Genomic DNA, 22248 nt, shown 5'->3' with positions numbered 1-22248 from the left:
TTCTGTTTACATAGATTTATCCACTTAAAATGTGATAATGTGGAGACAAAGCAAGATTTGATTACATAAACTTTTCTCTGCATTGGTCTTTTCACTATCTTATTTGCTAACTTTTCTTATTTTTCTTCAACCTCCCCACCCTCCATTTTTTGGATATTAAACAGGGAAAGCTTGCTACATTATAAAGATTGTTGGCACCATTTATTTTACACAAAGGCTAAAGGTTAACTTTTGGAAATGATGCGCTACTTTTATATATGTGTTTACTCATGCTTTGTGATATTTCTGGATCATTCCAGTCATAAAGACTTATTACATGTACTATTTCTTGCTACCTGTGAAAAGGTATATTTTAAAGAATGTATAACCAACAGTCCATTTACTTTTTATTAGTATGTAGAGGATTTGTATCTAATTCATGAATGTAGTTTTACAATAGTTTGTCATTGTAAATGGAGCAAAGTACATTATCTTTATTCTAAAATGTACATTATGTAAGAATTGTAAATATACTTAAGTACTTTGTATGCCAAAAAATTACAATAAGTCAATAAAAATCTCACCTGGCTTAGTTCTTTCATGGTGATTTACATTTTCTTGTGAAATACACTGTGAACATATCTGTCAACAGCAGTTATTTTTAAGGTACTATTATTTTTAAGGTATTTCTTCCCAGCCCTTTCAAATCCACATTCATCCTATTTGCTGATTACTTCAATCAAGAAATCCATTTGGATCTTTTAAGTATATAAATCTCTTTGTTTACAGAGCTGTTATAGCCCCTAATTCATTGGCAAAAAGATAAAAGGTTTTTTTGGGGGGGTGGGGGGAGGGGCTTGCTCTAAGTTTTTTCCATTATGATTGACATTAATGTTCCTAATCTATGCAGCGCATTCCCATTTTATCCTTTTAGTAAACAGACACACACACGTTTGTCTGTGAATTGGGACTGAAGGAATGGAAGGTTGAAAAAACCAAACTGGAAGTGAATCACCTGCATTTGCTTTAAAAAAAAAAAGCTAATTGAAAGCAGACACATAAACTTTTCAATATAACTTGCTTTATTCAGCTTCATTTCATTTTCAGAATAGTTCTGTGGAGAACCCACATCAATAGTCTATAAATATTTTAAGTGAAAACAGTTTTTCAATTATTGCAAAAACAAAGCTTTTTGCTTGTGGAGAAATGTTAAGAAGAAGCAAGAGAATCATCCACAATTCCATTATCTTGTCCTGTCCAAAATGGAACTCACTAGCTACATGTGGCTACTTAATTGGAATTAGACAAAGAGTTCATTTCCTCAGTCGCACTGCTACATGTTAAGAACTTTATAGCCCATGTGGCTAGTGACTATTGTTTTGAACAGGGGAGATTGTAGAATATATACATTGTCACAGGAAGTTCTACTGGATAGCACTGAGGGAGATACTGTTACTTTTTTGGTGTATACCCTTCTAGACCTTTGGGTGTGTGTATTCATACATTTATATAATGGGATCATACAGTTACCCACTTCTTTCACTTAATAGATGGGGAGAACTTTATGGGAAATTTCAAGCATGTACAGGTAGAGAAAATCAATAGCTATAAGCTCATGGCTTATATTTATTCTCCTACCCATTTTTCCCCTTTCCTGGACTTTTTTTTGGAACCAGATCCTAGACCTTTCACCAGCAAATCATTCCGTATGTACATCTAAAAGTTGAGGACTGTTTACAAAATCGTAACACTTCTTAAACTGTAAAACTACGTAATCAATATTCAAATTGGTTGTCTCAAATACGATTTTTAAAATAGATCGTGCAAATCAGAATTCACATAAGTTCCATACGTTGCAGTTGGTGAATATGTTTCTTAGTCTCTATAGGTTTTTTTTCCCATTTGTTACCATTACTATTTTTTTTTGGAATTGGGGTCTCGCACTGTCATCCAGGCTGGAGTCCTGTGGCGATCGTAGCTCACTGCAGCCTTGGACCCCTGAGCTCAAGTGATCCTCCCACCTCAGTCTCCCACATAGCTTGGAGTACGGGTATGAGCCACCTCACCCATTTGTTAGTTTTTTAAATTTCCACCTGCAGTTTGTTGAAAACATCACTTTTAATGACTGCATTATTTTAGCTTTAACCACTTTATTGATGACCATTTGATTCTGATTTTTTGCCATCATGAACCTAGCTTTGCTTTATTTTTATGTTTGCTTTTTGAGACAGGGTCTCGCTCTCTTTCCCCAGGCTGGAGTACAGAGGCACAATCTCGGCTCACTGCATCCTCTGCCTCCTGGGTTCAAGCGATTCTCTTGCCTCAGCCTCTCGAGTAGCTGGAATTACCGGTGTCCGCCACCACACTGCCTTTTTTTTTTTTTTTTTTTTTTTTTTTTTGAGACAGAGTTTTGCTCTTGTCGCCCAGGCTGGAGTGCAGTGTTATGATCTCGGCTCACTGCAACCTCCACCTCTCAGGTTCAAGCGATTCTTCTGCCTCAGCCTCCTGAGTAGCTGGGATTACAGGCGCCCGCCACCATGTCTGGCTAATTTTTTGTATTTTTAGTAGAGACGGGGTTTCGCCATGTTGGGCAGGCTGGTCTCGAACTCCTGGCCTCAGGTGATCTGCCCTCCTCAGCCTCCCAAAGTGCTAGGATTACAGGCGTGAGCCACCATTCCCGGCCTAAGCCACCATGCTTGGCCTTGCTTTTTTCTTATGGTTAAATATTTTGAACATTCTTAAATTATTAGTAAGATTTTCTAGAAATAAAAATGCTGTTTCAATGGTTGAGTATATTTTTGAGACTCATCCAATGTGGTAGGCACCGTGTTAGGTACTGGGTATACTGTGGTTAATAAAAAACAAATGTATATTGTTCTCTTGGAGTCACGTGTTCTTGCAATGAAGAAAGATGAGACTAGGGTAGTACATATATTTAGGTGGCCCTCACAGAATTACTGAGGATGGCACTTAGCCCAGACACTGGATAGGAGGTATTTAGAGATCATTTGTGTAGGTAGTGACATGTAAGCCAAGGTCTGAAGCAGAGAGGTTGGATAATCCATGCAACCTTACAATGTGGAAATGACTCAACAGGAAAAACCGTTTACCTAATCTCTGGTCAGAAATCAGAGAACTTGGCCAAAGAACTGAAGGGTTACTGTAGTTACTCAAGTTCTTTGTCTATTTAGACAGCATGCACAGCACTTGCACGTGTTTACTTAAAAACTACTGGTATAGCCTCAATTCTTAGAAGACTGAAGTTAGTACGTTTTTATCTAGTTAGCAGTGTGCAACTGCCTAGGGTCAAAACTGCTACTGGCTAGCTGTGTGACTTTGGGCACGTGACCTCGGCGTGCAAAACTCCCTGGTACTCTCAAGGAGGCTCTTGATAAAGTGTTAAAAGTCTGTTTATAAAACAAAAGTGGATGAATGTCGCCCTCCAGGGCTTTGCGGTGCTGGGGCTCGGGGAGCAGCCTCGCAGGTTCGTGCGGGCGGCGGGGGCCCCCTGCTGGCCACATCCTCCAGCCTCCCTCCGCTCGGCCTCCGGCGCGACGTGCGGCCCGGGCCATTTCCTCCCAGGGCGGGGGAAAAGGGAGGAGCTGCCGGTTTAAATTGCCTAGCTGCAGCTCGTGTGCAGGGAGAGGCCGAGACGGCTTAAAGCCTCCAAGAAATTGAGGGAAAAAAGGTGCAGAGACTAAAGTTTTACCTCTTGGTGCCTCCAGCTTCGCTTTTGGCTAACCTAAGTTCCTCTGTTCGGGCGCCTCCATTCCCTTCAAGACTCAGCTTGGATATCCTCTGGGGCTCGCCGCGTAGGGCGCCATTTCTCAGCCGGGACAGCGGGCCAGCCCTCAGCACGCTGGAGTCCGGAATCCGCCCCTCCCAACGCCGGGCGCCGGATCCCACCCTAACCCCTCCTCTAATACCCTTGGAACCTAGGACCCAGCGGTTTCGGCACGCCCGGCCCCGCCCCTCCGCGCACCGGCACCCGCGATTGGCTCCAGGCGGCGCGGCCCCGCCCCTGCCATGGCCGCCGCCTGGCGCCGGGGCTAAGTGGCCGCCGGCGTCCGGGTACCCGAGGGCTCTCCCGCGTTGCTGGCACCGCTGGCGCCGCGGCCTCGTAGCGCATGGGCCTCCTCCGAGGCGGGCTCCCATGCGCTCGGGCCATGGCGCGCCTGGGCGCTATACGCTCCCACTACTGCGCCCTGCTGCTGGCCGCGGCGCTGGCCGTCTGCGCCTTCTACTACCTCGGCTCAGGCCGGGAGACCTTCTCCAGCGCCACCAAGAGGCTGAAGGAGGCCCGCGCCGGGGCTCCCGCCGCGCCCTCGCCGCCCGCGCTGGAGCTAGCGCGGGGCTCCGTGGCGCCAGCCCCCGGCGCGAAGGCCAAGAGCTTGGAGGGCGGCGGTGCCGGGCCGGTGGACTACCACCTGCTGATGATGTTCACCAAGGCGGAGCACAATGCCGCGCTGCAGGCCAAGGCCCGCGTCGCGCTGCGCTCACTGCTGCGTCTCGCCAAGTTCGAGGCGCACGAGGTGCTTAACCTTCACTTCGTGAGCGAGGAGGCCAGCCGCGAGGTGGCCAAGGGCCTGCTGCGGGAGCTCCTGCCGCCCGCCGCTGGCTTCAAGTGCAAGGTGAGCGGGCCGCGGCTGGGGACTCCCGGTGGGTGGCCCACCCCATCCTAGGCGAGGTCAGTGCGCGCTCCCGGAGGGGATCCGGGGAACTAGCGGGTAGGATCTTCCCTGAGCTGCCCGCTTGCAGTGTAGTGTTCACAACTTGCGGGAGGTCTCGTTCGGGGGCGTGTCCGGGAGCCAGACGCCCTCAGCTGGTGCTGAGGAGTGGAGCTGCGTTTTTAATGACCGCCTCGTTTTCCTCTCCCCCAGTTAAGTGCAGCCCCCAGGAGATTCCGCGCGCCCCCATTTTGCTAACGTTGCAGGGTTCAGCACTGCCTTCAGAGTCTGCACCTCTGTTTATGTTCCTCAGTTTTTGACTGATGAGGATGGGACTGGTCACCAGTAGTCATCCTGAGCAACTGGAGAGGGCCTTGGTGAGGCCTCTGGAAGTGTTGAAGTTGCAGTGACACTTCTCATTGCTCTTAAGGTATTTCAGTAGGATCTGGTCAAACTCATTGTGAACCATCTTATCTCCTCTCTGTGTCCCTTTTCCCCCTTCCTCCAAGGGTCATGAACCCATTTAGAGAAGCCTGGAGTTCCTCCGAATGAGGAAGAGAAAGCTCAAGAGGAACAGATATGATCTGGGGAGAGCACAGCTGGTCGCCTTGTCCCAGGCTGGACCAATCTGCCTCCATGACAGCTTCCATCTCTGTTTATCATCTCTCTTCACTGCCTGGCTCTCCTTGTCTGAGATGTGTTCCTGACATAGTGTGAATTGCCTAGGTCAAATTGCTTGTTTGATTTTGACCTAATAGTTGTACAGAGGGGATCCGAGGCCAGATTTTAAGGAGTAGTAGGTAATATTAAAGGGTGGAGACTGATGTTGGTTGGGGAAGCATGCTGAGGCAGGAGTTGTGTTATGTGAGTGACTAGGGGAGCTGCTGCCAGGATCCTACAGGCTTCGGGAGTCTGTGATAGCTCCTTGTTGCCTACGGAGTGAAGTCCCAGTTTATTGGTAGGGCTGTTGTGTTGTGAGCCTGGTCCACTTCTCTGGCTTCACCTCTCCTGCTTTGTCTACATGCACCTCATACCTTAGCTATGTATGGAGTGGGCCTTATACATGCTGTACTGTCTGCCCACAGTGTCCTCTTGGGCCCTTGGCCATTCTTTACTCAGCTTTCACCTCTCCTGAGAAAGTCTCTAGACCCTGGGACCTCTGAAGGTCCTCTCTGGAGGAGGAACCTGGCAACCTGTCCCAGGTGATCCTAACGACCCTAATATTTGAGAAACTTTGCACTAGTTCAGGGTAGAAAACTGAGGGCCCTTGGCCATAGGGTCAGTCTGGGCAGATCTTGGGATTTGACCAGGTCTCCAAACACCGCCTTGAAGATCAGCATTGTCATCTCTTCCGGGCCTACTCTGCACCGTTGCCGGGTCTCTGTCCCCTTGTCCCGAGCTCCCGCTGCAGCGCTAGCTGCACACCCAGTGCGTTCCAGCCTACTTGCCTTTGCTTTTGTCATTCCCACTGTTGGGGCGCTCCTTCTCTCCATCTCCAAGTCTTGCCCATCTTCAGAAACCGTCCCCTCCTTGGAGCCAAGGAACCGTCCCTTCTTTCCTTTTCTACTTCCCTGGTGCTGTGACTGTATCATGTCTTATCATCCATCCCTATGTACAATGCCTGGCACTCTTAGTTGGCACCAGAAATATTGGCCCAGAGGTAGATCCAGCCTCAGGGCCGAGCTCCTCCTGTCTTGGAGTAAGTGTTTCATGCTCGGACTACCCCACTTTACTGGGCCCAGTTCCGGCAGCCTCACTCAAGGCCTGGAGGCAGCTGCAAATGACCAGAGGGAACTGATACCTCCTCTGTTGAGGTGTGAGGGTTTAGTGTCTGGGGACTTCTAGCCAGATGTCAGTGATTGGATAAGGGGTTATCAGTCCTGGCATAAAATTGCTCCCGTTACTTCTTTTTTTTTTTTTGAGATGGAGTTTTGCTCTTGTTGCCTAGGCTGGAGTGCAGTGGCACGATCTCGGCTCACTGCAACCTCTGCCTCCTGGGTTCAAGCGATTCTCCTGCCTCAGCCTCTCGAGTAGCTGGAATTACAGGTGCCCACCACCACGCTGGCTAATTTTTTTGTTTTTTTTTTTTTTGAGACAGAGTTTTGCACTTGTCGCCCAGGCTGGAGTGCAGCAATGTGATCTTGGCTCACTGCAACCTCTGCCTCCAAGGTTCAAGTGATTCTCCTGGCTCAGCCTCCTGAGTAGCTGGGATTACAGGCGCCCGCCACCACGCCCTATTTTTTGTATTTTTAGTAGAGATGGGGTTTCATCATGTTGGCCAGGCTGGTCTCGAATTCCTGACCTCAGGTGATCCACCCACCTTGGCCTCTCAAAGTGCTGGAATTACAGGCGTGAACCACCGCGCCTGGCCTCCATTACTTTGTTTTGTTTTGTTTTGTTTTTGATAAGAATTCTTGCTATGTTGCCCAGGCTGGTCTTGAACTCCTGAGCTCAAGCAATTCTCTTGCCTTAGCCTCCTGCATAGCTGGGATTACAGGCACACACCACTGCACCTGGCATTCCCATGATTTTTGAGTTCATATTTTGTAAATTTTTCTGTTTGTGATGAAAAGTGCTCTTTTTTTCCTTTAAATGTGCGATTCTAAAAGGTTTGCTTCATTTTACTTGTGATTTAATTCTTCCTCAGGTTTGGAATATTCCTGAAAAGAACATATGACTCATGCCTTCCCTCTATCTGGAGTACTCCCTGCCTCCATCCTTGGTACTCAGCTTTCAGGTCTCGGCTTTGGTGTTCTTTCCTTGGTAAACCTTTCCTGAGCCCCTATTACACACTTTCAAACTCCAAGCACTTTTCCTTAGTAACATTTATCACAGTTGTATTTATATAATCGTTGGAGTAATTATTTGTCTTCCTTGCTAGACTCTAAACTCCTTAAGCGCATTGACATTGACGTGTCTTAAATGCTGCCTCCCTAGCACCTGACAGATGAGGGAATTTTATACTGGAATTGTTTTTTCAGTATTGACTCGGAAGAAGGAAACTAGAATTTCTCACTCTGGCTGTGCCAGAGCTGGAAGGGATTTGGAGTATATAGCATGACAGGTGAGGAAACTCGCCCAAGGCTTTCTGGAGAAGTTACTCAGTTGTGGCTGGGCCTGCATCCTAGGTCAGTGCTGTTCCCTTGTGCTGTATTTCCCCTTTAAGGAGCACCTCTGTCTTGTAAGGTAAAGTCCAGGGGGCAGTTTATTCCCAGGGAGAATTGATTTGAGTGGTGTTAGAACTGTCTGAAGATAGCCTGGGGGCTCCTCTTCCCTTCAGTTGGCTCTGGGACCTCAGCATGGCTGCAAGATGCAGAGCAGGGCCACAGTGAACTGGCACGGGGCTGGTGCCCACACACCGAGGTCTCAGGCCATTTTCAAGTGGCATAGAAACACCTTGTAGCTGAAATGGTTGCAGAAATAGATCACAGAACATTATTAGTGACGTTAGATTTTATTTTGGCTAATTGGATATTAGCTAAAAAGGATTCATGTATCTTGTTTTAAATATGTTTGAAGGTTTTAATTAATCTGTTAGTTTATTATCTGTGAACAGGGAAGCATATTATTTGTTAATCAGTAAACTTCAGAACTTGCTGTGTTCCAGGTACCAGTATAGGAGGAGCTGCTTCTAGCCTCTACAGTAAGTCCATTTTCTAAATGCATCAGAATCACCTGGGGACACTTTTAAAAATACAGAATCCTGGGCCCCACCCCAGCCTGTGGGCTCAGAATCTCCTGGGTGGGGCCTGGAAGTCTGTATTTGGATGGAGTTACAGAGGCAGGCTTGGGCGTCACTGCTGTAAGAAATCCAGGAGTGCTCTCCTGCTGGTCTCTAAGACCCAGTTCAGGCATCCTGTCCTCTGGGTAACCTTCCGTGGGGAGCACGATGCCTGGCTCACAGTGGGCGTTCAGGAACTGTTTGACTGTGACTCTTCCATCCAGGCTATTTTGGCTGTGCTGATCTGGGAAAGGCTGCCACATTCACCTTGCTAAAATGCTGCCTTCTTTTTGTCTTTTTCTTTTTCTTTTATTTTTTTTTTGAGATAGAGTCTTGCTCTGTCACCAGGCTGGGGTGCTGTGGTGTGGTCTCGGCTCACTGCAACCTCTGCCTCCCGGGTTCAAGCGATTCTCCTGTCTCAGCTTCCGGAGTAGCTGGACTACAGGCACCCACCGCCACACCCAGCTAATTTTTGTATTTTTTAGTAGCGATGGGGTTTCACCATGTGGGCCAGGATGGTCTCGATCTCTTGACCTCGTGATCCGCCTGCCTCAGCCTCCCAAAGTGTTGGGATTACAGGCGTGAGCCACCGCACCCGGCCAGAATGCTGCCTTTATTGTATCGCTTCCATTCAGAACCTCCAGTGGCTTCTGGCTACCTGTCCTCCCAGGTCATTTCAGTGTCCTAGACCCACAGCAGTGGCTGAGCTTCCTGAATTCTAGGACAAGCTGTTCCTTCTCATGGCGCTTTGCTTGCTCTGCTTCTGAGCATCTGTTGTCTTTCTGTCAAGTGCAGTCTCACACTCGTAAAACTTAGATCAAGACTTATCCCTTCCGTGTGCCTTTCCTGCCGGATCAGGTTTGACAGAATATACCATGAAACCCCCAAATAATGGTGGCTTAAACAAGGTTGAATTTATGTCTCATTTCAATGCAGTCCAGAGGTAGGCATTCCTGGGCTGGCATGGGGGCTTCGTGAAGTCACCACGGTCCTCGGCTCCTTCCAGCTCTCTGTTTTACCATCCCTGAGGGTGGCGCTGTCTTCATGGTCCAGGATGGCTGCTGGAGCTGGGGCCATCACATCTGTGTTGCTGGGTCGCATTTAGTCCAGTTTAGCCCAGTGCTGCTGTGTGTATTGTTTCGGGTCCAGTCTCATCACATGGTTCTACTCTACTGACTTCTGGGAAAATGATCACAGTGAACAGGCCTCAAGGCGCCTCTCATGTCTCCTCTCCTTCCCCATGCTGGCCAGCTCTCTGCAGAGGCGGTGGGGCCCACCAGCCACTGCTTGTATGGCCTCCATGGAGCACAGCAATATTGCTTCTTTGTGGTATTTCCCTTGTGCTATCAGCTCAAATCTTAACTGTTCAGAAAGACCTTCCCCGAATCTCTTTTCTAGCGCAACCCTCATGCCAGCCTTCATCTTTCCCATCACCTTGTGCATTTTTTTCTTTTTTTGAGATGGAGTCTCGTTCTGTCACCCAGGCTGGAGTGCAAGGGTGTGATCTCGGCTCACTGCAACCTCCGCCTCCTTTCAAGCGATTCTCCTGCCTCAGCCTCCCGAGTAGCTGGGATTACAGGTGCCTGCCACTACGCCCACATAATTTTTGTATTTTTAGCAGAGATGGCGTTTCACTATGTTGGCCAGGCTGGTCACGAACTCCTGACCTCAGGTAATCCACCTGCCTTGGCCTCCCAAAGTGCTGGGATTACAAGTGTGAGCCACCGTGCCTGGCCTTTTCTTTTCTTTTTTTTTTTTTTTGAGATAGGGTTTCTGTCTGCCGCGCAGGCTAGAGTAGAGCACAGTGGTGTGATCACAGCTCACTGTAGCTTCAAACTCCTGGGTTTAGGGGATCCTCCTGCCTTAGCCTCCTGAGTAGCTAGGACTACAGGCATGTGCCTCCATGCACAGCTAATTTTTTTTAATTGTTTTGTAGAGATGGGATCTCACCTTCTTTCCCAGGCTGGTCTCAAACTAGTGATCCTCCTGCCCTGGCTTCCCAAAATGTTGGGCTGCAGTTGTGAGCCAACACACCCGGCTGTGCATGTCTTTTATAGCATGTATTCATTTTTTCATGTATTCATTCATAGGGTGTTGTTAAGTGCATATCCTGTGCCAGGCACTGTTCTAGGTACTTGTGAACAGCAGGGAACAGAACAAGTTTCTGCCTTCATGGAGCTTAAATTCTGGGGTTGCAGGGAATGTATAGGAGATGGATTTTTAACAAATAAATATGGAGTGAGTCAGATTGTGATCAGTTCTACAGAGAGAAATACAGCAGGCTGCAGAGATAGCAAGTGTGTGGTTGTCAGTGTGGGGAGTTGTTAGCCGTGGTGAGTGTGTGGTTGTCAGTGTGGGGAGTTGTTCGCCGTGGTGCACAGGTGGTCAGGGATGGCTCCACGGATAAGGTGCCATTTGCGCAGAGCCTGAAGGAAGTGAGGGAGCCACAGCCCTCTGGGCGGGACTCCGTCCGAGGCACCTGCAAGTGTGTGGGCCTCAGGTTGGAGTGTGCTCTGCATGTTTGAGCAAGTAACTATCCTGTTAACTTGTTTGTAGTCTCTCTGTCTCCCTCCTGGAAGGTAATCTCCAGAAGGCAGAGACCTTACCTACCTTCATCTATTGAGGTTTACGGGAACCCCATAGATGCCATCCTTATTTCTGGCCTGAGTTGGAAATGATAGAGCGGGCAAGCAGTCTCTTAACCTGGGACACAAGAACTGGACAGACTTCTGGAGGCACAGACAGCTCTGGCAGCTGCTTGCCTCCCTGCAGGGATGGGCAGGTTCTGCATACGTAGATCCTCCTGCCTTAAGGAGGAGTTAGTGTGCAAGGAGGAGAGGAGGATGGGGCAGGGAGCAAGAGGCCGGAGTGTTTGTCCAGCAGAGCATCCTCCATAGAGAAGCACAGAACAATGAAGAAGGGGTGCTTCCTCTTTTTCCCATCGACACTATAGTCTCAGCACTGTTCCTGGCACATTCTATGTTCTCAATAAATATTTATAGTTGACTAATAACTATAGTGATTAAACCCAGGATATCCTAGAAGAGTTCTTAGTGATCTGCCCCTTTTCCCTCAAACCTCAGCCTCTTTCAGAGCCTGAGACTGGGTTGCTCCATTTCCTGGTGACAAATTAGGAGGAAGAAGGAAACTGCACATCCCCCAGGATCCTTGTCTGTTTTCTCACCATAACAATACCCGAGACTGGGTAATTTAGAAAGGAAAGATATTTATTTAGCTTGAGGTTTTGGAGGCCGGGAAGTCCAAGAGGATGGTGACAGCTTCTGGGGAGGGAAGCAGAGGCATGCAGAAGGGGCACAGCGTGAGGGGCGCCTGGCTTTATAACAGCCACTCTTGGTAACTCGTCCCGTGCCGTGAGTGAGAGTGAGAACTCGCTCCCTCCCAAGAGAAGTAACCCAGGCCTGGGAGACAGGCATGAATCCCTCTTAATGACTTCATCAGCTCATAAAAGCCCCACCTCCCAGCAACGTCACCGGGGCTCACATTTCCAACACATGAATTCCAGGGGACACCCTTTAAACCTTCGCATCCCCTTTACAGGTTGGGTTACCTTACAGGTTGGGTTCCAGGAGGAGCATGTGCCAAGGACTAGGAATACCGGACAAATGTTAAAATGCATTAGGGGATTCTCAGAGTTTCTTTGAGTGCAAGAGCAAACCTGTGAGTGACTTGGAAAAGTTGAATACCTTAGCTCATTGGTGGGGCTTGAGAGAAGCCTGGATGTGAAGACCTTGACCTTGATGCTGGCTGTCTCATTGATGAAGCTAATGACAAACAGGTCACCCTGGAAATGCAATGGATTTTCCAGCTTGTTACAGCAGCAGGCACCTTGCACCTGAATGAAACTTTTGAGTAAGTTATGATGGTCTGGAAAAGAGGTGATCAAAGAAACGTGTCCTGAAGGGAGAGGCTCTTTGAAAAGATAGGCCGACATTTTATATGGCAGTGTTTAGAGAACAGTGCATATTTTATCAAATGCATTTAACAGTGGCATTCTTTTAAATTGTAATATACTCATGAAAACAGCTGTAGTAGTTTGTGTACCAATGTATGTTTCTTATGGAAAACTTTATAATCACAGATCTAAGGGAAATAACTTTGTATAGTATTGTATCAAATACAATAAACTCTGGAGAAGCCCGCAAGTATGTGTTGAAATGATAAGGCAGAGCCTTGGGGTCATGATATAGATGAAATACACTGATCGACAGGGATTTATAAAATCTGTGGGGGCCTCAATGCACGGATTAACTGCTCCAGCTTTGGGTATCAGTCATTCCTCATGACTTCCTGACTGTTGTTCCTGTAGGCCATATTTTAAAAAGATAGATAATTACTTTTTTTTGCAACAAAAATTGAAATATAACTCATGTACCATAAAGCTCACTCATTTAATGTATACAATCCAGTGGTTTTTAGTGTATTCCCAAGGTTGTACAGCTATGACCACTGATTCTAGAACACTTGTCACCTCAGAAACCCTGTATCCATTAGCATCACCCTCCGTCCTCCTGTCTCCCCCGTCCCTAGAGACTACAAATCAGCTTGCTCTCTGTATAAATGTGTCTCTTCTGAGTATTCACTACAAGTGGGCTCAGCTAATATGTGGTCTTTTGTGTCTGGCTTCTTTTAGCCTAGTGTTTTTAGGGTTCATGTTGTAGCATGCATTAATGCTTCACCCTTTTTTATGGTTGGATACTATTCCATCATATGGATAAACCACATCATCCATTCATCAGTTGATGGACATTTGGGTTGTTTCCGCTTTGAGGCTATTATGAATAATGCTGCTGTGAACACTTACTTAGAAGTTTTTGTGTGGACATATGTTTTCACATCACTGGGGTATAACCTAGCAGTGGAATGGTTAACTCTGTTTAACCTTTTGAGGAACTGCCAAACTCAGTAGCTATACCATTTTACATTCCCACCAGCAGTGTATGGAGGTCCTGATTTCTCCACATCCTCACCAGCACTTGTAATCATCCATCTTTTCAATTACAGCTATTCTAGTGGGTGTGAAGTGATATCTCATTTTAGTTTTGGTCTGCATTTCGCTAATGACAAATAATGAGACGATTACATGTTGCTAAGGACAATTACATACATGTATTTGGTATTTTTAAAATATATTTACCAAAATGCATTTTATTTAAAAAAAACCCAAAAAACAGTTACCTTGACTTTCCCCTCCTTACCCTGTAAGGTGTTACATCATCGCTAGAAATGGGCATATTCCGAGGACATGGTTTGGAAATTTCTGACGTGTACACTGATGTGCCTGAAGTCAGCAAGGGGATGTTTACCAGTATGAAGTCTTGATGAGGAGAATAATAGTAGCAACATTTGTTCCCCTCCCCTCCCCTTTTTCTTTTCTTTTCTTTAATTTTCTTTTTCTTTTCTTTTTAAGATGGAGTCTTGCTGTGTGTCCCCCAGGCCAGAGTGCAGTGGTGTGATCTCAGCTTACTGCAACCTCCATGTCCCATGTCCCGGGTTCAAGGGATTCTCCTGCCTCAGCTCCCGAGTAGCTGGGATTACACAGGCGTGCGCCACCGTGCCCGGCTAATTCTTGTATTTTTAGTAGAGACAGGGTTTCACCATGTTGGCCAGGCTGGGCTCGAACTCCTGACCTCAGGTGATCCGCCCGCCTCCGCCTCCCAAAATGCTGGGATTACAGGCGTGAGCCACCGCGCCCGGCCTGTTCAGGCCTTTAGAATGTATAAAAGTGCAGACGCCTCACTTGAGCATGGCTGAGGCTGGGGAAAGAGGTGTGGCATCCCTGAGGCTGAGAGCAGGTGGCTTACGGAGCTCCCAGAGCAGCAGGAGGCACTTCAGGACCCCGCTAGCAGCTCTGCCAAGGGGCTGTGGGTGTGGGGATGAGGGCAGGGCTGTAGCCCACCTCACAATCTGTCATCCGCCTGCCGATGACACCCCCAATAAATCCATTCAATATGAACCAAAACTGCGCTTTCTGGGAGTGCAGCTTCCCTCTCATCTGCTTCAGGGAGCGCTGCAGGTTCACCAAACATCGGAACAGGAAGGAAGCTCTGGGCGCAGTGTCCCCCGTCCAGCTGATACCCTGGGCCAGAAAGGGGCAGTGACTGAGTGCCACAGCGAGCTGCCTTTAGAAGCGGCCCAGGCACCTCCTCTGCTGTTTGAGGGAGGTGTTAGCAGCAGCCCCGTCTTTTTCGGAAGGGTCGGTTGAGAGGCAGCCCACCCTAACACCCACAGTGAAGGTGGCAGGGCCTGTCGTCTTCACCTATCCTAGGGGGCTCCGCCTCCCTGTCTCCTCCTGGATGTGCCTCGCCCGGGACGGGAGGATGCAGTCCGACCTCCGGGAGGCAGAATCCGCGCGGTGTCCGGGGCTGGAGCCCCGTGCCCGAGGCTGCCCAGGGGGGTCAGTGTTGCGGGAGCTGGATGGGGGCTCCGGTGCAGGCACAGGTTTTGTCCTGTGCTCCGGGATGTGCGCTGGAGGCTCCGCGGCTGCGGTCAGCAGGGGGCCCCCCGTCTGGAGAGGAGGGGCCGCGGGCGTCGGGCGTTGGGCGGGGCTGGCCCCTCCTCCGCGGCGCGGTCCCTCCCCCGCCCGGGGCCGACACACGGGCCGAGTGCAGTGCCCCGCGCGGCCGCTTGGGGGCGCCGCTGCACCGCGTCTGCGCGCCCGACCCCCGGCCTGCGAGGTGCGCACGGCTGCAGCCCCCAAGCCTGAGGCTCCCGCGGGGTGTTTTTTTTCCTCCTCTAGCCCCGCCCGCCCTTGTTGTTTCGAAAGCACTGAACTGAAAGGCAGTCGGCGGGGCTGCGGCGGGCGGTCATTTCCTTCCTGGGCCGCTGGTAAACCGGCTTTGATGAGCCCTTTGTACAAGGCGGGGCCGAGCCGCTGGGACGGGCGATGCGGCAGCACGGTCGGAGGGAGGCTGCGTGGGGAGGCCCGTCGCTCCTGCCTGGTCCTCCCCGGGGCCCCAGCCACATCCTTTCCAGTCCGCCTGGTCCCCGTCACGCCCGGCGGGCCGCCGCAGCCAGTGTGGGAAACGTGTCTGTTGGAGCCGCGTGGTGGGGGTGGCCCCTCGGTATCCTGGCGCTGGTGGGGAATTTGGCAAAAGACCCGAGGCTGCCAGAGGCCGGCTCCGGGGGGCGCCCTGGTGCTGGGTCTGTCCCTGGCGCTGGCCTGGAGCCCGGCGTCCTTAATTGCGGGAGGGACTCGGATGCCACCTTACAGGCCTGTCCCACGCGACTGTCCTCGCGGTGAGATGAGGGCTTCCCAGGCCTGTACCTGGGGCGGGAGGCCTCTCCCTGGGAGGAGGAGCCCGGCTGCCTGCTTGCTGGAAGGGCCGCCTGGCAGGGCCCGAAGGCCTCCCTGCTGCCCTTCCTCACACCCTTCCCATCCAGGGCTCTTATCTTTCGCCCTGGGACCACTCACACCGTCGTGTGGGTTGTGGAAGACAAGTCAAGATGGCCAGGGCAACTTCATGTCCCATGCCTTACCCGCAAGCCACAGGGACCTTGACTTCACGGCTCTGACTCTGAGAGGCCACTCTAACTACTTGCCTGTTCTGAGCATGGAGCCAGGCCTCATCAGCTGACAGAAAGCCTGCTGTTAAGTTACTGTGTTTTAAATTAAGGCCATTTGTTTTATTTATTAGGGCGATGACTGTTAAGCAGCCCCGATTAAGCCATCCTCTGCTAGTGGGACTAGTCTCCCAGAGGCTGGCCCCTGCGGCCCTGCTCAGGCAGGCCTGGGGATGGCACAGGTGTGCTGCTCAGATAACAGATGAAATGAGACAGCTCACAGCCTGGCACATGGCAGGTGCTTGGTCAACGGTGGCTGCTAATAATGGTACCGGAATAGGTGTGTTGGGAACGGACACCCTGCTGTTATCACTCTAGAAAGCACATACCTGTTTATTCACCATGCTGATACCGTTGATTCAGTTGGAGGGCAGTGCAGCTAGCTTGCAAAACAGCTTTCTGCCCAGGTTTATTTCCGGTGTCCCCGTGTTCTTGCAAGTCTTCAATTCTCCAAACTACGGTGTTTTTTTCTTCTCTGACACTCCTCCCTCCCCTACCTCTTGGCAATATATTGTTTGCCTCTCTCTGAAAGCACAGGACACCTTAGCCTTATTTGATGTTCAGGGGCATCCACACTTTCTCTTTCCTGCTGGAAGGAAGAGGCTCATCTTCATCACATCCCTTCCCCAGGGGCCCTAGCCCTACCTGGCCCTGGACAGAGGCTCTGCAGTGCTAGCCGGCCTGTGCTCTGGAGTGGGAGCTGCGGCTTGTCAGGATGACGAAGCCTTTGTAGTCTTGTGTAGATGACAGAATCGCCTCTATGAACGTTCCTTAGTTTCTCGAAGGTTCCAATCCAAATTTGTTTATAGTAAATGGTGCACAATTACACAATTTCTGGTGAAATTTTGATGTTTTGTTTCCCTCTTACTGGTTTTTGATTTGTTTTCTTGGTCTGATTGCACACACTAACTGTTTATAGTCATTTTTGGGCATCAGCCAAGTGTAAGCTGTAAATGACTTAAAAAGGCCGGGCCTCTGGGGAGACGCTCATGGATCCACATAGCCCCACATACTCCCAGAGCCTGCTCCTATGCCTGGATGCCACGCTGTCCCCCTGAGTGGGGTCTCTGGCCTCACCCTCTGTGGCTGTTGCCTCACTGAAGGCTGTGAGGTGGCCCTGCTTTTGCCAGAGCATCACAGCAGCCCAGGATGTGACCTCTGTGTGACCACTCAGGTGGCCAGGCTCCCTGAGTCCTGGTCAGCGTGGGATTCTGCAGGGGCTTCATAGGCTCAGCAGGTGGATTTGTCAGTCTGAAAAACCTGCACAAGATCAGGCATAGTGCAGGCTTTGCTTAGGGCACCCTTGGCCTCCTGCTGTCTAGGGGGTAGGAAGACACAGGGTCGAGGATTGTGGGTGTGCCGGGGCTGCTTTGTGAGGATGGAGAGGCTGGCTGGGGGGCAGGGAGCTTGGAGGATATACACCCATGATACGTGGGTAGCATGTGACCTGCCCACCTTAGAGATGAGGGAACTCAGGCAGCTGGAGCCACAGACTGCCTCTGTCTTCTGTCCCTGGCAGGAGAGTCATGACCAGAAGATGGGGCAGAGGGGAGCAGCTGGGCTAGGGCGGCCTGGCTGGGTGAGTGTGTGGCTCTCTGGGTTGGCAGAGAGTCAGCAGTAGCCAGGACTCTGGAGCGGGAGCCACAGGGAGAGCTACGGGGCCCGTGCCGGCCCAGCCAGGATGTACCTGGCTGCCATGGTGATCCACCTGGCTGGACTGCCTGGGGTTGCGGTGTACCCCGGCCACTTCCCATCTCTGGGACTTTGCTCAGGGGCTTCTTCCCCGGATCACCCATTCCTCCCATCTTCATCTGATTAACTCGCCTTTCATGATGAAGCTCGGACGGTGCCAGTTATGTGGGGACCTACCTCTCACCTCCACCCTGGTGAGCCCCTTTCCCCTGGCTCCTGCCAAGCTGACACTGGCCGTTCTGCCAGCTGCTGGGGGATGAGCGCTGTGTCTTATTTCATTCTGTGTCTCCAGGATGTAGTGGCGCAGGGCCTGGCATGGGTAAGACTGCTTAGGCTCGCACACTGGAGGAGCTGGATGCCAGCACGGTGGGCAGTGGGGTGTGAGTGCAGCCATGGAAGGCCGGGGTGGGATGGCTGGGCACTGATGCCTGTCAGATGTCCTGTGCACATGCTGCTCAGACCTGCGGGACATGGCGTCCTTGGCCGCCTACAGAGGCCTCAAGCTTGTAAAGAAAGCTTCCCGGTCCCTCTTGTCACGGGTTCTCCTGCAGAAAGTCATCCAGCCTGACACTAGCCATGAAGTGTCAGCGGTGTTTTGGGTTTTGGAACTGTCCCCCTTGCATTACCATGAAGAAATGCTGATGCTGGCCCTTGGGAGGTACAAGGGGCTTCACTTGTCTCCCTTACCTGAGAGCCCTGGGAAGGTTGCTTGGTCTGCCTAGAGCCCCGGCTGGCAGGCAGTGCCCTGGGCAAGCTCTTCAGCCTGCACCTGCCCCTGGGCGCTCACTTCAGCTGGAGTGTGGTGGACAGAGTCCTGCCCAGATGTTATTGATCCTGAGTTCTGGGTCTTCCTCTGACCCTGGCGTCTGTTAGCAAGGCCTTCTGATGTCTTTGCCTCAGTTTCTCATCCATAAGAGGAGTGGGGACGCTCCGGCTCTGAGTAACAGTCTGTTCTCTTCCAGGCGTGTATAAACAGTGCTGGGGGCTTACAGAGCTCATGCCCTTTCCAGACCCCATCCTGAATGTGCGGGTGAGAAGTTGCGGGGTGTGAGGAGGCTGCTCTTCCCCTCTTTCTGGGATAATCCCTGGAATGACCCTAGGTGAGGCTTCCGTGCTGACTTCCCTTCCGTCCTCTGGGAGGTACTGGTTCGTTCCTCGGGCCCTGCCCTGTGCGGGGCCGCACCTCAGGCCTGCGCGGAGCATGAGGGCGAGGGACTTGGAATGACCACAGCTGTCTCAGGTTTATCGTCACCGTCAATGAGCCACAGTTGCCACCATCGCAGGAGACCCTGGGTGGCAGGCACCATGCTGGATCCTGCTTTTCCTCCCTCATTTAACCTTGGAGCAGCCAGGCCTGTGAGGGGTAGCTAGTCTCCCCTAGGAAGAGGCTGCACAGATGAGCTTGCTTGGAGCCATGATTGGAGTCCGGCTTGCCGATTCTTGAGCACTCTGCCCGATGCCGGTTGATTTTGGCGGTTTGTTCTTGTCCCTCCAAAGCCAGGAATGCTCTGTGAGAGCTGGGGCCCCACCAGAAGGGTTCCCACGGTGCCCCTGTGCCTGCTGCTGGCTGGGTGGCCTCTTCCCCTGGTCAGCTGGGTGGCACAGAACAGGGGAATCCCAGGGCTGCCCGGGGTGGACCTTCCCTCCCTCCTCCAGGAGCTGCCCATAGAACAGCAGGGAGCCTCTTTCTAGGAGGTGGGATTTACAGGCTGAGATGGTGGAGCCCCACCTCCCTCATTTAGCTGCAGAAGAGGTCTGGCTTGGAGGGAGTCCAGACTCTGGTCCTGGAGTTGAGTCTATTCATGTTATCCATGAGAAAACTGGGGCCCAGAGAGGCCAAGCAACTTGCTCAGGGCCACACAGCTGCTCAGTGGACAAGGGAGACTGGGAGCAGCTCTCCTGTGCCCTCTCTGGTTCCCTGCACTCATGGTCTCCCCGCCTGCCTTCCCTTGTGTTCGGAAGCCAGTTCTACGCTGTGCTTGCTCTGTGCGCCGGTTTGTCTTCTGTTTTGGTTTCTAGCCTGACACAGCTTTTGGATCTCACCCACTTGTGACTCCCTGCAGTCGTCTGTGTTTTGTGGACAATGAAAGGCTTTGCTCCACGTCCACTGATCGGCTGCTCCAGAAGGAAGCTTTGCAGCCTCCTCAGCTGCAGGCCCAGAGTCATGGCTCCCTCCAACCCATTGCCTGGCCCTGCTCAGCCCACTTGGATGGAGCTGAGTCCCCAGCCCGACTGGGTCCTGCTGGGGGCTGAGCTCGTGGGTGCGAGCCGTGTGGGGTAGGGAACCCCGCTGCTGTCTCCCGCCTGGCTCTGCACTCCTGCAGCCCCAGTCCTGCCGTGACTGTCACAGGGATCTCCAGGCCTGGGCGGCGGCTCCCTGTTGTGCGAGCATGGTACTCGGAAACCGCCTTTTCTGCTGGTTTAGTCCGACTGAAGCTCCTTGCTGAGGGACTGCATTCCCTCTGCAAACCTATGGCCTTATGGGTCTTTCTGATGCTGCTGTTATCCCCTGCTCTGTCCGCAGTGCTGGTGAATTTCCCAGCCTGGGGCGGTTGGGGACAGGGTCCGAGTCTGACTTCTTTCTCTTTCCTGTGCAGCGGGTGTGGGAATGGGTGTGTGTCTCTTGGATGACTATGGTGTTGGCTACAGATGGGCCGCTTTAGATCCTGGCTCTACCTCATCTTTCTGGGAGGTGGGGGGTAGTTGTTTACATTCTCTGAACCACCTCCTCTCTGTAGCAGGGGCCCAGTCATATCACCTGCCCCAAAACATTGGTGTGGGGGCGACGTTAAGTGACTGAATGTGCATAGTGCAGCTGTTTGTGCTTGACGCGTGCTAGGTGGACCCTTAGGCACTGCCCTGGCCCCGTGAAGGCCCTGCAGGTCTGTGTCCCACCCTTGGTGGCTGTGCCCAGCTTTAGCATGCCACCTCATGGTCCTGCTCAGTGGCTCACCTGCTCACCCTGTGTCAGGTGCCAGCCTGGCGCACGTGGCTGCCCCTGAATCTGGGCCTTGCGAGCCTGTTGCCTGGATGCCCAGGTTCCAGATGCTTCACCTTGGGAAACAAAAGAGCAGTTTTGGCACAGAGATCCCGCAGCCTACAGACTTAATTATGCCCGTGGACGTGCTGAGCAAGAGTGAGAGGGTGACTGAGCCTGCAGAGGGCTCTGTGTGACGCCATGTGGCCCCCAGTTTCCTCACAGTGGAAAAGGAACAAGCTTCCGGCTCAGGGAATGGCTTCCCAGGAGCAGATGGTACTTTGGAAATCACCTCGTCAGGCTTCGAGCCTGCGTCCTGTGGTTGGGAGGGTGAGGGGCGTGTTGTTTCTGCTGCTGACCCCAGTTTCAGGGCAAATTTAACCTGTGGTCAGTGCAGGGTGGGGCTTTGGTCCCAGGCCCTGGGGCTGAGGCCCTGGAGAACCTGCCAGGCCTGGGCAGTCACTGCTGACGTCTGTGGCCAGAGTCTCCAAGCGCTGAGGGCCCCCTGGGGCCTGATTTATGGGGGTCTTTGGGGGACTTGTTCCAGCCTGGAAATGCGAGAGGGAAATCTCCCCACCCCCGGGGTGCTCCCTAGTGCACAGCTGGGCAGCGGGCACCCCCGTGACTTGTCTGAGAGCACCGTTTCCCTCTGGTGTTACCCTTTAAAACTCACTTCAGGGAAGAGTGATTGGCTACATAGTTGAATTTGCTGAGCAGCGTTTGCAGAGGATGTAAACTGCCAGGTAGGCTGGCCCTGCTTACTGGTCTCTTCTTCGGGCTCACTGAGTGACTGAGTGGCTTTCGCTTTGATCAGAAATGTGAACAGGCCGGGCGCGGTGGCTCACGCCTGTAATCCTAGAACTTTGGGAGGCCGAGGCCGGCGGATCACCTGAGGTCAGGAGTTCGAGACCAGCCTGGCCAACATAGTGAAACCCCGTCTCTACTAAAAATACAAAAATTGGCTGGGTGTGGTGGTGGGCACCTGTAGTCCCAGCTGCTCGAGAGGCTGAGGCAGGAGAATTGCCTGAACCCAGGAGGCGGAGGTTGCAGTGAACCGAAATCACAACACTGCACTCCAGCCTGGGAGACAAAACTCCTTCTCAAAAAAAAAAAAAAAAAAGGTGAGCAGTTGAAGATTTTAGAACTGATATGGCTCTCAGAGAGTTGGGAGACATTTTAAGGCAAATGCAAAATGAAAACATTTCTTTTGCTTAAGGCTGTGTCTTAAGCAGGGGCCTTGGGAAATGAAACGGGATCTTGCCGCTTCGCCTCCTGATTTCTGGAGCTGTTGACTTCTCAGCCTTTTTCTGTGACATGTGCAGCATCTGGACCTGATTTACGGGAGTCTTTGGGGGATTTGTTCCAGCCTGGAAATATGAGAGGGAAATCTCTCTGCCCCAGGAGAGGAGTCAGCGCTTAGGGCAGCTTCCCTGGGCCCCGGGGAGAGGGAGGGTCCGAGAAAAGGGCAGGAGAAAGTGCTTGGAGAAAAGCGGGCAGCTGGGGTGCAGTGCCTGGGCTCCACGGAGAGCCCTTTGTGACTTGCTTCTCCAGGTAGTGGAAAGCTGTAAATCTCATTCAACAAACCATCTTCATTTTCCCACGTTCCCTTGAGCCCTTGTTTCTTGCAGGCC

At 51.6% G+C, this 22248-nt stretch overlaps 1 protein-coding gene across 2 annotated transcripts in view; it reads left to right on the top strand.

Annotated features, from left to right (window-relative positions):
• The first annotated feature begins 3981 nt into the window (after positions 1-3981).
• Positions 3982-22248, top strand: part of XXYLT1 (xyloside xylosyltransferase 1) — a 199146-nt gene continuing 180879 nt past the window's right edge. The window contains exon 1 of one of the 2 annotated variants that reach the window (XM_516961.7): positions 3982-4610. In XM_516961.7, coding sequence (XP_516961.4) covers positions 4107-4610 — 504 coding nt within the window. In that variant the 5' untranslated portion in view covers positions 3982-4106. The remainder of the gene's footprint in view (positions 4611-22248) is intronic. The other variant, XM_063806454.1, reaches the window with a different exon arrangement.

This window comes from Pan troglodytes, chromosome 2 (genome assembly GCF_028858775.2).
Source record: "Pan troglodytes isolate AG18354 chromosome 2, NHGRI_mPanTro3-v2.0_pri, whole genome shotgun sequence".
NCBI classification, from domain to species: Eukaryota; Metazoa; Chordata; class Mammalia; order Primates; family Hominidae; genus Pan; species Pan troglodytes.
Note: the sequence above shows the minus strand (reverse complement) of the source record. Positions and strands in the feature narration are given on the sequence as shown.